Source organism: Ranitomeya imitator, chromosome 6 (genome assembly GCF_032444005.1).
Source record: "Ranitomeya imitator isolate aRanImi1 chromosome 6, aRanImi1.pri, whole genome shotgun sequence".
In the NCBI taxonomy this organism is placed as follows: Eukaryota; Metazoa; Chordata; class Amphibia; order Anura; family Dendrobatidae; genus Ranitomeya; species Ranitomeya imitator.
The window spans coordinates 88119032-88131893 of NC_091287.1; the positions used below are offsets into that span (position 1 = coordinate 88119032).

General features: G+C 42.6%; 1 protein-coding gene across 4 annotated transcripts in view; it reads left to right on the forward strand.

Moving 5' to 3' along the window:
- PALS2 (protein associated with LIN7 2, MAGUK p55 family member) overlaps nucleotides 1-12862 on the forward strand; it is a 154487-nt gene that overhangs the window by 85451 nt on the left and 56174 nt on the right. For all 4 annotated transcript variants that reach the window (XM_069729870.1, XM_069729867.1, XM_069729869.1 and 1 more), the window contains 5 exons: nucleotides 2306-2452; nucleotides 4740-4967; nucleotides 5081-5212; nucleotides 8273-8372; nucleotides 10750-10818. In XM_069729870.1, the coding sequence (XP_069585971.1) occupies nucleotides 2306-2452; nucleotides 4740-4967; nucleotides 5081-5212; nucleotides 8273-8372; nucleotides 10750-10818 (676 nt within the window). The remainder of the gene's footprint in view (nucleotides 1-2305; nucleotides 2453-4739; nucleotides 4968-5080; nucleotides 5213-8272; nucleotides 8373-10749; nucleotides 10819-12862) is intronic.

Here is a 12862-nt window from a genome sequence, read left to right on the forward strand (position 1 = left end):
TTCAGCTGTTTTCTTAGGCTACTTTCACACATCAGGCTTTTTGTTTCAGGCACCATCCGGCAATTTTTGGAAAAAACGGATCCGTTTTTTTTTTTTTTTTTTTAAATGCCGGATCTGTTTTTTTCCCATAGAGTTGTATTAGCGCCGGATTCTGCCTGATGGCCAGACTTTTCATCCGTTGTTTTCCGGATCCGTCCAAATAGTCGTTTCTGGTGGACGGCGAAAACGTCCACTGCAACGTTTTTTTGTCCGGCGGAAAAAAACGCAGTGTGACAGAATCAGACCAAAACACATGAAACGGAGGTGTGAAACAATGAATCCGGCGGCCGGATCCTGTTTTCAAAGTATTTTCCGTTCTCTCTTCTCTCTCTCTTCTTTTCTCTCTCTATCTCCCAAAACAGGAAGTCAAAAATCCATGCGCATTAAGGAAGGATGGATCCAGCTAAATAACGGATCCGGCGCATCAGTTTTCCACAATCTGCGCCGAATCCGTTTTTTTACAAATTGGCCGGATTTAGCCTGAAAACAAAAAACTGATGTGTGAAACTAGCCTTAGCTGGTGAATTTTGGGATGCACTTTAATCAACTTATTTTATGAACCTTTCTAACGAGGGATTGTCTAAAATGCACAACTCCCTTTGATGTGAACCCTACACCCACAGAAAGCTATAAGCCTGCACTTCTTTTATAGATTTGGAACCTGTGCCTGCAAATTTAAGCCGAACAGTGCATGTAAACCAGAGTATGGTGTTTCCAGCACCTTTTGTATGTAGAATAATTTAAAGATTATTTTTTTTATCCTATTGTTTTGCCAAATTGTCTGTTCACAGGATTATTACCTTTCCTTTAGGATACGTCATAATTATCAGGTCAGAAAGGGATCCGACACACTGCACTCCGAACCAATTTAGCGGTTTGGTACAGTGGTTGTGAGAACGGAGCAGTGCGCAGAGCTGCGGTGCACAGCTCCATCCATTGTGTAGTGCCCACTGCAGAGTGCTGCAGATCAGCTCTTGGAACTGGTCCGTAGGGTTGAGCGAAACGGATCGGACAAATTCAAAAGTCGCCGACTTTTGGCAAAGTCGGGTTTCATGAAACCCGACCCGATCCTAGTGTGGGATCGGCCATGTGGTCGGCGATCTTCGCGCCAAAGTCACGTTTTGTATGACGCGTTTGGCGCCATTTTTTCACCAATGAAGGAGCCAATGAAGGGCAGAGTGATGACATAGGTCTTAGGGGCGTGGACGCCTATCGCCATCTTGTCGCTTGTGCGCTGTAGCGATTTGCAATGTAACACCAGCTTTTCTGTTCAGGGACGGAGGAGAGAGAGAGAGAGACTCGACCCTAAAAAAGTAAAAGTCGCTCAACCCTACTGGTCCGTACTCTGCAGAAGCCACTATAGATTGAATGAACAAAGATGAACAAACGCAGCCAAACTGTGCAATTTTTTTTTCACCAGTTCAGGACTGGACCAACTTACCCTGCTTTTAACCAGGCAAATTTAGATTTTTTTGTTTCCTTACAAATACACTTTTAACTACTCTTTTTATAAAATGTTCTTGTTCAGATATTCAAATGATTTTGCTTTTTTCTTTTCCTCTATGCTCACAAAAGGCCGCTGAGAAGGCTACACAAATTGTTTTACCTTTTCTTATAGATATTCTTATGTTTTGGCATGCATTTTTTTTAAGGAGCTAAAACAGCTTTTTGGGACTTTGCGGTGTCTTTTTTTTTTTTTTTTTTAATTTTTTTAAATCCATCCTTTAATGCGTCCTTGGATGCGCATTCAATTGAAATGTATTGCTGTGCAGAGACCAGCTCTATCAACAGCAATGCCAGCCAATCGGAGACCAGCAGCTGACATCGGGGTTCCGGCACGGCAGTTTATGACATTACGGCCATTTATGACATTACGGCCATGCGCCAGCACACTGATGTCAGGCTGTGATTTGCCGGCGGCTGGCATTGGTATTGCTGTGCAGAGAGCTTGTCTCTGCACGACAATACATTTCAATTGATTGTGTGCCAAGGACGCACATTAAATTGACACACAGTGCCGTTTTCATCGGCCTCTTGGACCACCTGTGATAGTCAAGGGGTCTGCAGTGCCTGTGGGCTGCATGAAGCAGGCGCAGGGGCTGCGTGTCTGAGACCACTGGTAGTTATGAAATAGTTAATGACACTTGATTGCTATTGATTGTCATAGCACCGAGTAACTGCATGTTTAGAAATGTGTCTCCAAAGGTGGACAACACCTTTACTTGTTTTGGCCGTACAGTAATTGCTTAAATTTCTCTTCTTTTAGAGCCTTTTAGAAGCCCATGACATAGTTGCATCAAAATGCTACGACTCTCCTCCTTCGAGTCCTGAAATCAATGCAGTGAATAATCAGATTGCTCCAGTTGATGCTATCCGCATGGTTGGCATTCACAAAAGAGCCGGGGAACCTTTAGTAAGTCATTTGCTAATTACAGCTTCCTAATTAAGCAATGCTAGTAGTCGTATCATGCCTCATTTGTGATTTTTGCCTCTGAGGTTTTCCCCCACCCCCCCACCCCCCAAGTTTCTTGCGAAGTATTGAAGTTGGATTACGAAACTCAAGCATCCTTCAGATGGCACTGTGGGAATTATGGCGCTTTGACTAGCTGCATCACATATTTGAGCCTCCTTTACTGTCTTTGTTTTTTGTCTAAAACACGCTTTTGTGTTTTGGGGGCACAAAATGGACGCTCTCAATGGAAACAGTAAAGTATGCACAAGTAGCTTAACTGGTATAACACATACAATAAACTGGTCACATCCCACTGGGGAAACGTTTTTGGGATAACCACCAAAAAATGCTTAGAGAAGATTGTGTATAAGCAAAGTGCATGATAGAATTGAAAATTTGTCATACAAAATCTGGTCCGTATAAAAGGATGGTGCTGAAAGGAGAGCTGCCGTACAAGAGCAGCTCTTGCTGTGGTGGACCTTGGTAGTCCCGGCTTTCCCTGATGAAAGTTGGAGAAGCTAGACTAAGATTGGACATTGACTTGTAGAGTTTCACTCCTCTGTATTCACTCCTCCCGTATTCGGACCATAATGCGCTGACTGGCCATGGGTCTACTGGCCCGACTGATGGGTATTTTAATGCGCACGCTGATTGTGAACAGAGGGGCAATGAAAAAAAATGCTGGAGAGCTCATTGGTATTTATTAATCAGTGTCGATTCTCTCCATACACATAAGGGAACATGAACCCGAATCAGCCTAATGTCTGTATGGATGTGCAGAGCAGTACTGACATCTGGCCATTTAGTAGATGGTCGCCCTTGTGTTCTGACTATTCATCTCTATTACAGTACAGTAATAACGTTAGCTGTAAGAGCCGGAGGATGTGCAGCTGCAGACAAGTATCTGGAGTCTGCCTAGTGACGTAGTCATTCTTCTGTTTGTCAGATGAATGTGGTGATTATACCCGCTTTAGTTTGCGGGGCGAGCTGTATCCTGTACAATCCGAGAAGTGCAGAGCTACATCAGTGATTAGAAGAGCGAGGTTGCACTAAGACAATATGTAATCAACTGCAGCGATCTCCACTGTGCGGAGCCGTCACCGCCGCTTCTCTCAGAAGGTGAAATCGACCTCCGCCTAATGATGCTCGATTGTGTGTAGATACTCATGGATGTCATTCTCATATAGCCTCAGATACCATCCTGATCGCCAGGAAAATAATCGCCTTGTAAACGGGACCGTTGTCCCCAACAGCTTGTTAATTGTCCGCCATTGACAGAACGGCTCACAAGGCTTTTTCTCAAAGCTCCAGACTTCGCTTGTAACCATTACTAATCTTTGTAAAAACAAAACCCACAAAAAATAATTGTGGTGAGAGATAAATGGAATTAATACCAAATTAAATCTCAATAATATTTTTTTTCTATTATACTAGATGTATATTTCTCAGGGTTTGGGTTGGCATTTACTAGTTTTTGTACTTGATTTTTTTTAATGACTTGTCCAATTGATTGTATACTTTCTTCGTTTACTTTTTGTCTGTTTTATGGGAAAAAATGTTTTTATATATTGAGTGCTAATTAAGTTAGCTCATAACCAACTAGGAGGGATTTAACCATCAGTCAGGAGCTTCTTACCACTTGTGATGGACTTGTCACCCCTGTACTCACGAAATAAGCACCAGGGCATGACTCTTAGGCCGGGATCACACTTGCGAGAAACTCACACGAGTCTCGCACCTCAATGCCCGGCACTCGGGACCGGAGTGTGCGGCTCCATGTATTTCTATGCAGCTGAGCTCCAGTGCCGAGTGTGCCGGGTATTGAGATGTGAGACTCGTGCATGTTCCTCGCAAGTGTGATCCCGGCCTTACACTCAGTCCAGATTTTAGCGCAACTAATGGGTTTGGAAAAAAAAACTCTAAAATGACGGAGAGGGGCGGGCATGGTAGCCTAATTTATTGCTATAGGAGCCCAGGTTACTGAAGGAAATGGTGACACTCAGGGCTATGCTGCGCCTGTATTTCCTGCGGCTGTCCTCTGGAGTAGGCATTGGCGGTCACATGATGTCTGTTAAAATAAAATCCACAAAAGAAAATGTAATTCTTGCTGTTATAATTGTATTTACAGGTCAAATCAAAAACCTCCCCATTGATAATGTTGATCTATGTAGCTGGCATGATGGATATACCTAGATAATTTTTTTTTTCCTTGCATATATTTACCATGTTTTGTGCCTAATTTTTACAGGGTGTGACGTTTAAAGTTGAAAATACTAATTTAGTGATTGCTCGAATTCTTCATGGTGGGATGATCGATCGACAAGGTCTTCTCCATGTGGGGGACATCATTAAGGAAGTGAATGGCCATGAAGTTGGAAACAATCCAAAGGAACTGCAAGAGCTGCTGAAGAGTATTAGTGGTAGTGTTACTTTAAAGATACTTCCAAGTTATAAAGATGCCGTAACCCCCCAGCGGGTAGGTGCCAGCCCCATCTGAACTGTTACCTGTGGATACTTAATCTGTTGGTAATATATGACATGGGGAGCATAGTTCACATGATCTTTAATAATGCATTGTCTTCTTCTTAGGTCTATGTGAAGTGTCATTTTGATTACAACCCATTTAACGATAATTTGATTCCCTGTAAAGAAGCCGGATTAAAATTTTCCAAAGGAGAAATTCTGCATATTGTTAATAGGGAGGACTCAAACTGGTGGCAGGTAGGTGCTGACTTAATCGCTGTAGCTAAATTCTGTTCAGTCAATCATTTTGTTTTAGATTTGCAGATTGCTTCTTCAAAGAGGTATAGGACTTGATCTCTAGCCCCACATATTGGAAGAGGGAATCCTGAAAGTCAATATCAACCCTCTTACCATGCCTAGCTATATGACTTGGGGTAAAAGCCAAACCAGAATATCAGTTTGCATGATCTGTTTTGTCTCAGAGTTGTGGCTGCTCTCATGTCTTCCGAATTATTGATTTTGTCCGAAAGAGAAAAAGTGTAGAGGCTGTTGGTTGGCCGCAGGGATCACGTCACTCGATATAAGTGTCAAGAGAGCCCTGGGAGGGCTAGTGTCGGCAATTCTGGAATTAAGTACAGGTGGTGTTATTTTACTTGGTGGAAAGCTGGTTATTGAGGAAGGCTTGTCCCTTTAACTGCATTTTTGGGAAGACAATGGGATCAGGGCATGTCAAGTTTTAATGTTCCTGAGCCTGCCTTCTGATAAAAAGAGGGGTTTGGCGGCTTAAGCCTATGTCCCCATTGAGCACAAATAACCACTCGGTAAAGCGTGCATGTACATATATAATCTAGTCAGGAGGAATACATAGTGTAAATAATGCCATATAAGGCCCCTGTCACACATCAGTTTTTTTTTTTGCATCAGTCACAATCCATCGAATATTGAAAAAAACGGATCCAGCGACTGATGCCGCAGATCCGTTTTTTTTCTCATAGACTTGTATTAGCGACGGATGGCCTCATGTTTCATCCGTCATTTGCCGGATCCATAGAAAATTGTCCGGCGGCCGGAGACAACGGACAAAGTAACTTTTTTTGTGTACGTCGAAAAAACGGACAGCGACGGAACAGTCGCCGTCCGTCGTTTGCTTGAATGGAAGCTTATGGCACCGGATCCGTCAAATGATGGAATCCGGCAACGGATTCCATTTTTTAAAACTGAGCATGCTCTGATTTATTTAGGAGCCAACGGATTGTGACTGACGTAAAAAAAAACTGATGTGTGAAAGGCGCCTAAGTGACATTCTGCACGTGGCGGAGGTATTGACACCAACAATTTAATAAGAAACTTACAGATCAAACAAAGTCAGTGCTATAAGTATTAGATGTGTAAGGCAACGTTCACATTAGCGTTGCGTAGGGGGCAGCCGCGGCGAAGCATGCATCATGCGCCCCTATATTTAACATGGGGGGCGCATGGACATGCGTTGCTCTTGCGTTTTCTGATGTATGTGTCACTGTGGCGCAACTGTCAGGGCGCAGAGGACGCAGCATGATGCAGTTTTTTCTGCGCCAAAAATCATGCAAAAGTGAACACATGCGTCACAAAACGCTGCATTGTGCATGCGTTTACATTTGCGTTGTGCATTGCGTCGCCAACGCTGCACCGCACAACGCAAATGTGAACGTAGCCTAACTCTGGACTGGCCAGCGATACGACTGTCTGATGAGAGGGTTAATGATTCCTCACACGTTACACTGGAAGTTTGGCTAAATTTATTTTATGTTTTCTTTCATGTTTTCTGCAAAACAGGCCTTGGTTTCTCTCTGATCGATAGAACAATTACAGCTCTTTGCAAGAAAGATGTTACCTTAGCTCTTGTAGTGGCAGGCATGTTTTTCACTTATCAGCGATTTCCCCACCTCCCTGCTTCTTGTCAATACAGATATTTTTTTCCTCCTTTTTTATATTGTTTGTTCTCAATGTTATTTGTCACTTGTCAAGAAAGCACAATGGCCTTATTAAGTCCCCAGCTCTGTCTGAAGAACAATGCCAGCGTTAGACGCTCGGCATGTATGCGTACCTTATGCATTTACCCAGCAATAAACATTTAGGCGATTATTACAGAAAGCCTAAAAACTGAATGTGCAGTTGGAAGTCATAAAATATGTTCCACTTTTTTAAAATTCTACATTTTCTCTTGTATATATTTTTGAGAGCACTTTGTGTCGTTATACCATTAATGGACTTTCGTGTAGCCCATTAAGCAGTAGTGTCTGGTATATAGACTGGTCTTATGGTAACCTGGCAGCGCTAGAAAAGTGGGCACACTGCACTCATTCTTACCAGACAAGCAGCCCTCTACCCCCATATGGATAACTGGCTGGCCAAACAATCTTTCGGCCAACACCAATCTCTCCCAAGCCACACAGGAATGCTTGCTATGGCTGAACACTCCTGGGTTCTCTACGAGAGAGCCTCCATCAGACTCCTCTGGCAGCGACTTCTCGAGAACAGAGAGATCGGCCATTGCTTCTGCAACGTGCCAGTTCCCTCTTTCCTGACATCTGTTGCATCATGTCAGCAAGCCCCTCGTTCTCATTACTGTCAGCCGATCCCGACGATATATACAGGTTTGGTCAATATTAGGCTGATGTGTATGGGGTGCTTTAGCTTTCTCCTTCCGTACCGGCTCCATTCCAGCAATGTTGGCTTCATTTCTTCTGGCGCTCGTTTGACATTGGCTTCAGCGAGCGTGTGACAATCCGCGTCCTCTTGTGGGCTGCAAAGGTCACAATTACCTGGATGAAATGGACCTGCAGGCCATTGCTCACGTGACATAATGTAATGCCAGTCTGGTTTCAGACCGGCATCCCTGGAATGGCACAGGAGGCGAGGAACAAGGTTTTCTTATTGTACTCCAAGGACTTGGGAAATTAACAAAGGGTTATCTACGTAGTGGATATCTCAAATGTTATTCACAATTCTCCGATCCCTGCCTGACATGTTACATGCTGCTGCGACATGGAGCACAGTGGCTACTATTAGTTTCCTGGAGACTGATGGCACGACACAAGCTGGAAATGCCCAGTCACTTAGTGATCAGATGATTAGCCCTTTCCTTCTGGTAGATCCGTGCAGCAGATCCAGGTACATAAAAGCATTGTAGAGATGGATGTGCCATGACTATAAACTTAGTGCTAGTTGTAGATAAGGCCATACCTTTGTTTCTGGTTTCTGCCCACCGTAAAGGGCAGTGTATTTCTTGGCAGAGTGTTGTATGTGTTGGACCCTAAATATTTTATTAACTTTTAACAGGCAAGTCATGTAAAAGAAGGTGGAAGCGCAGGACTTATTCCCAGCCAGTTTCTGGAGGAAAAGCGGAAAGCGTTTGTGAGGAGAGACTGGGATGGAACAGGTACTGGAGTTCTGGGATGTAAGATTGCCACCGCTAGAAGTATGTCTAGGCCTCAGCGTGGATTAAAGACCTTTACTAATATACGGAAAAAATCCATTATATGAATTCCAAACCGGGTCAGAAGTGTTTTTGCAACTTCACCACAATTTCCATTCTTCCTCCCTTTTTCCAGTACATCGAATCGTAAAATGGATTGTGCCAGCCAAATTACAACTCTTCCAGCCAACAAAAAAAACCTCTCATACATTAATTTCGACATAAAACACTAAAGTTATGGCTTTTGCAAAGAAAGGAGTAAAAAAAAAAAACAAAACTAAAAAATGTAGAATTTCCTGTTTGGGAAGCGGTTATTAAAGTAGCTTCTTTTTCTACATGATCTTCACAGCTTATAGAGAATTATCGTAGAATTATCTGCGCTGCTGCTCTGCTCCATCTTTGCACAAGGCCCGGTCACATGTAAGATTACGGGAGTGTGGAGTCTGGTGGGACATGGCTGGCATTGTCTCTGTGTTAGAGATTCCACTCTGGACGGTGTCTCACAGTGGACTGCACCCGCGTAGGCTAATACAATAACGAGACTTTATAGCAGTGATCACTTTCAATCTGGAACATATTGCCCATTTTTATAATCTTATTAAGGGCCCCATTACACTACAGTTATCCAGCCTTCCAGTAATCGGTGTATGGAGGCCGCCCGACTGTCCCCCTACAGATAAGGGGAGAGTCAGTATGCCCCCGTACAAATCAGATTGCATTCAGTTGACAGCCATCTCCCTCTCCGAGAGATAAGCTGATGCCAGCGCTGGTTAGCAGCTGCTTTCTCTGCTCTCCCCATTGAAACCACATGAATACTTGGCCATGTGTTCAGGTGTATGGGAGGCTGGAATAGCTCGCTGTCAGCTGAGCAAGCGATCATTCGCAGCTTTCGCTCCTGGAATGGATGTACATCTAAGGCAGACATCAAAGGTAACGTCCTTATTCTTACATTCTTCTCCGCTGTGTGGTTAAAGCATCGGAATCTCTTGGTTTTTCTGCTTTATGATGTGGAAATCTTCAGAAAATGCCAGTGCAGCCTCTTTAGTATGTAGTATTCTTCTATATGTCCTGTATTAGTGCCTATATTGGGATGTCACATAGGGCTGCCCTGCTGCAAAGGGTATATCTAATTCAATTCTATAAATGGTAATACCTCACTTACAGATTACTGTATTGTACAATATCCTTCTGTCATCTCTTTCCGCTTCACCTTAAAATGCAGCAGGGACCGACTGGTGGCAGCGTTAACCCACGCACATGATGAGGTAGTGTAGGGAGCGACTAATGCGTTTCCTCTCGCTGACCGTGTGTCCTATTGATTGTAAGAGCACAGAGATCTATAGGTCACACTGCGGTCCCGGATTCAGTCATGACCAAGGACCATATTTATGTTCCATTTTTGCGTGGATTCCCTCCAGTCTATTTCTGGAGGATGGGCTGGGATCATAAATGGATTACCGGTATTTCCCATGTTATGGAATATAGTGCATGTCTGAAAAATAAAAATTTAAAATTGTCCCCAAGGCAACCACAATCTCCTTACAGAACATATCGTCGACCACTGTAAATTACACAATACGCTATCCTGTATGCATTGGCCACCAGTAAATATTTCTATACATATAATATTTATATACAAATAAAATTATATATATGTGTGTGTGTATGTGTATATATATATATATGTGTGTATATATATATATATATATATATATATATATATATATATATATATATATATATATATATATATATAATGAAACATAAGGGAAATATATGTAGAATATATACTATATACATTTTTTCCCCCTTTTTTTTTTGTTGCTATATTTAAACTAGAAACTGGAACTTTTTGTTGTGGTAGGTTGCATCAATAGTTTTGGTCAAATGCATTCTTTTTATAAGCTATTGCTATTTTCCTTTGAGATATTTGTGTTTATGCGCTGGCAAGGTTTACAATCCTATGTTAGATTGAGGTTCACAGTGTTGACATGGCGCAGGACCTCAATATACTGGAGGCCAAATTTCGCTGGCTTTTCCCCTTAAGACAATCCTTGTCAGACCTGGCTCCTAAGTGGATTAGTGCTGTACCCGCTAGGATCCGCTGCAGAAACGTGAGTGTTCAGTTATCCTGCATCAGCACCATGGGGACAATCACACAGTGACCAGACATGTATAGTGTAATGCAGGCACGGACAAGCTCTCCAGAAGCTTTATTACCCCTTTCCACCCTGACAGATGGATCCTGAGCAGAATCAAGAGTTCATAATGTCATGTAACATGGGCTTTTCTAAACTATAGGCTCTTTAACTAATTGGTCCTTTTTTTCCTTTTGCTTCAGGGCCATTTTGTGGTACGATAACCAGCAAGAAAAAGAAAAAAATGATGTACTTGACTACAAAGAATGCAGGTAATATTTTCAGAGGGATATTTACACATTAGGCATCCTGTGGTTAGAGAGCATACACATTCATAGGGAGCGCTGGTCCTTCTGTAATGTTTCTTCTGTATATTGTGCATTGCTCATGTACTGTGATCCACCTGAGCCGTGTGCACTTCACAGGGTGCCGATTGCAGTTTCGTTAACGATTGTACTTGGCCATCGTTTTCTATTCTATACTTTATATGCATTTTCATTGAATTCTCATGTGGATCTCCTGTAAAATAAGACCTTGAGGATAAAAATCCTCAGACAAAGAGTAACCTCTCTTGTCCCAGACTACCATCACTGCAGCATAGTAGACTACAATATTATTAGATGACCGGACTAATACTTGGAAATAAACAAGGCCGCCCTTTCTGGACATTCATGGCACATTGACATGACCCTGGGACTTTTGTGCATTTTTTTTGGAACAAGGCTAGGTTCACATGTTTTTGCTGTGTGTTTTTTTTTTTTTTATTATACAAATTTTAAGTTGCTTATAAAAAAGGTTTTGCTGTGTTTTTGCTGTTCCTTGTCCATGTTAATAACTTTTGGTGGCCCAAATAAAAGCCTGACTTAACTGATACCTGCGTTTTTTGCTGAGTTTTTTATGTACCCATTGTTTCCTATAGCAAAGTCCAAAAGAAAAAATACAGAGAAGGGCGGAGGTTGCTAAAAAGTAACTCTTATTCCAGATAGATAAAAATTGTTAGACAAACATATCAAGTCCAGCACTGTATCACACTTATAGGAAAAGATCAACATGTTTCAACATTGTCTTATTCATGAAGTCGCACTTGGGTTATGCAGCAGAACAATGATCTAAAACACACCAGCAAGTACACCTCTGAATGGCTTAAGACAAGCAAAATTAAGACTTTGGAGTGGCCTAATCAAATGCCTGACCTTAAGCCGACTGAGATGCTGTGGCATGACCTTAAAAAAAGCGATTCATCCTCAGAAACCCTCCAATGTGGCTGAATTACAATATACTCGGTGACTGCTGGTGGGGAGAATAAAGATCGTTTTCTACGCTTTTTTTCCGGTCCCCGGGAAGCATAATAACGCCCCCGCACTTACATGGTTTACTATGCGATGGACTCCGGGAAAATGGCTGCCGGGGGCGGCGCATACGCAGATGAAGATCTCGGCACCAAGATCTCAGGAGATAAGATCTCAGTGCTGAGATGAGTCAGACTGCCTAGTGCAGTCGAAACGCTTCGACTGGGTCATGTCGACCATGTAAATTTTTCTTTTGTATGCACCATATTTTCTTTTGAAAAAGAAAAGGAAAATCCAGTCCTGTTGAGCCAGACTCCAATTTTTTTTCTATTATCCATAAAGTGAGCTGACTTGACAAAATTGCGGTGTTGTCACTGAGACGCCGGGAAGAATGAGAGAGCATTCATTGGGAGTATATTACCCATTAACGACTGCCGATACGCCTTTTAACGGCGGCAGTTAAGGGTACTTATTCCTCACCGCCTCTTTTTAACGGTGCTGAGAAATGTTATAGTGCCCACCCGGCGTAGGAAAATCTATGGGGTCTCTGGGGTAGCCGAAACCCCGGAGAACATGATTCAGATGGGTTTTTACCGTCCCCAGTCTTGTGATCAGTTATTTACCAAATAACAGCAATCGCAAAAAAAAAGTCAGTTTCCATTTATTTCTTTCTCCTCTGGTATGATCTTGCATACCAGAGGAGAGAAAAATTGGGTCCTTCAAACCCCCACCCCCCTTTCGTGGTACCCCCAGTGTCCCTGGCCTTTCCGGCTCTGTCCCTCATCGTCTTCTTCCTGGAAGAAAATGGCAGGCGCATGTGCAGTGCACCCGCCGAGATTTGTCGGCCGGAAACAATAGGATATTTTTCCTATTGGTTCATTTTGATCATCAAAAGCAAGCGCTAACACGGGTCCATCAACTGAAAAATAAAGTTATGGGTCTTTAAAATTTGGTTTTTGTCACCATTTTCTTTTTCTTACAAATGGCCCCAAAAATGTTTCTCCGCTTTAAACTAAAAAAAATAAAC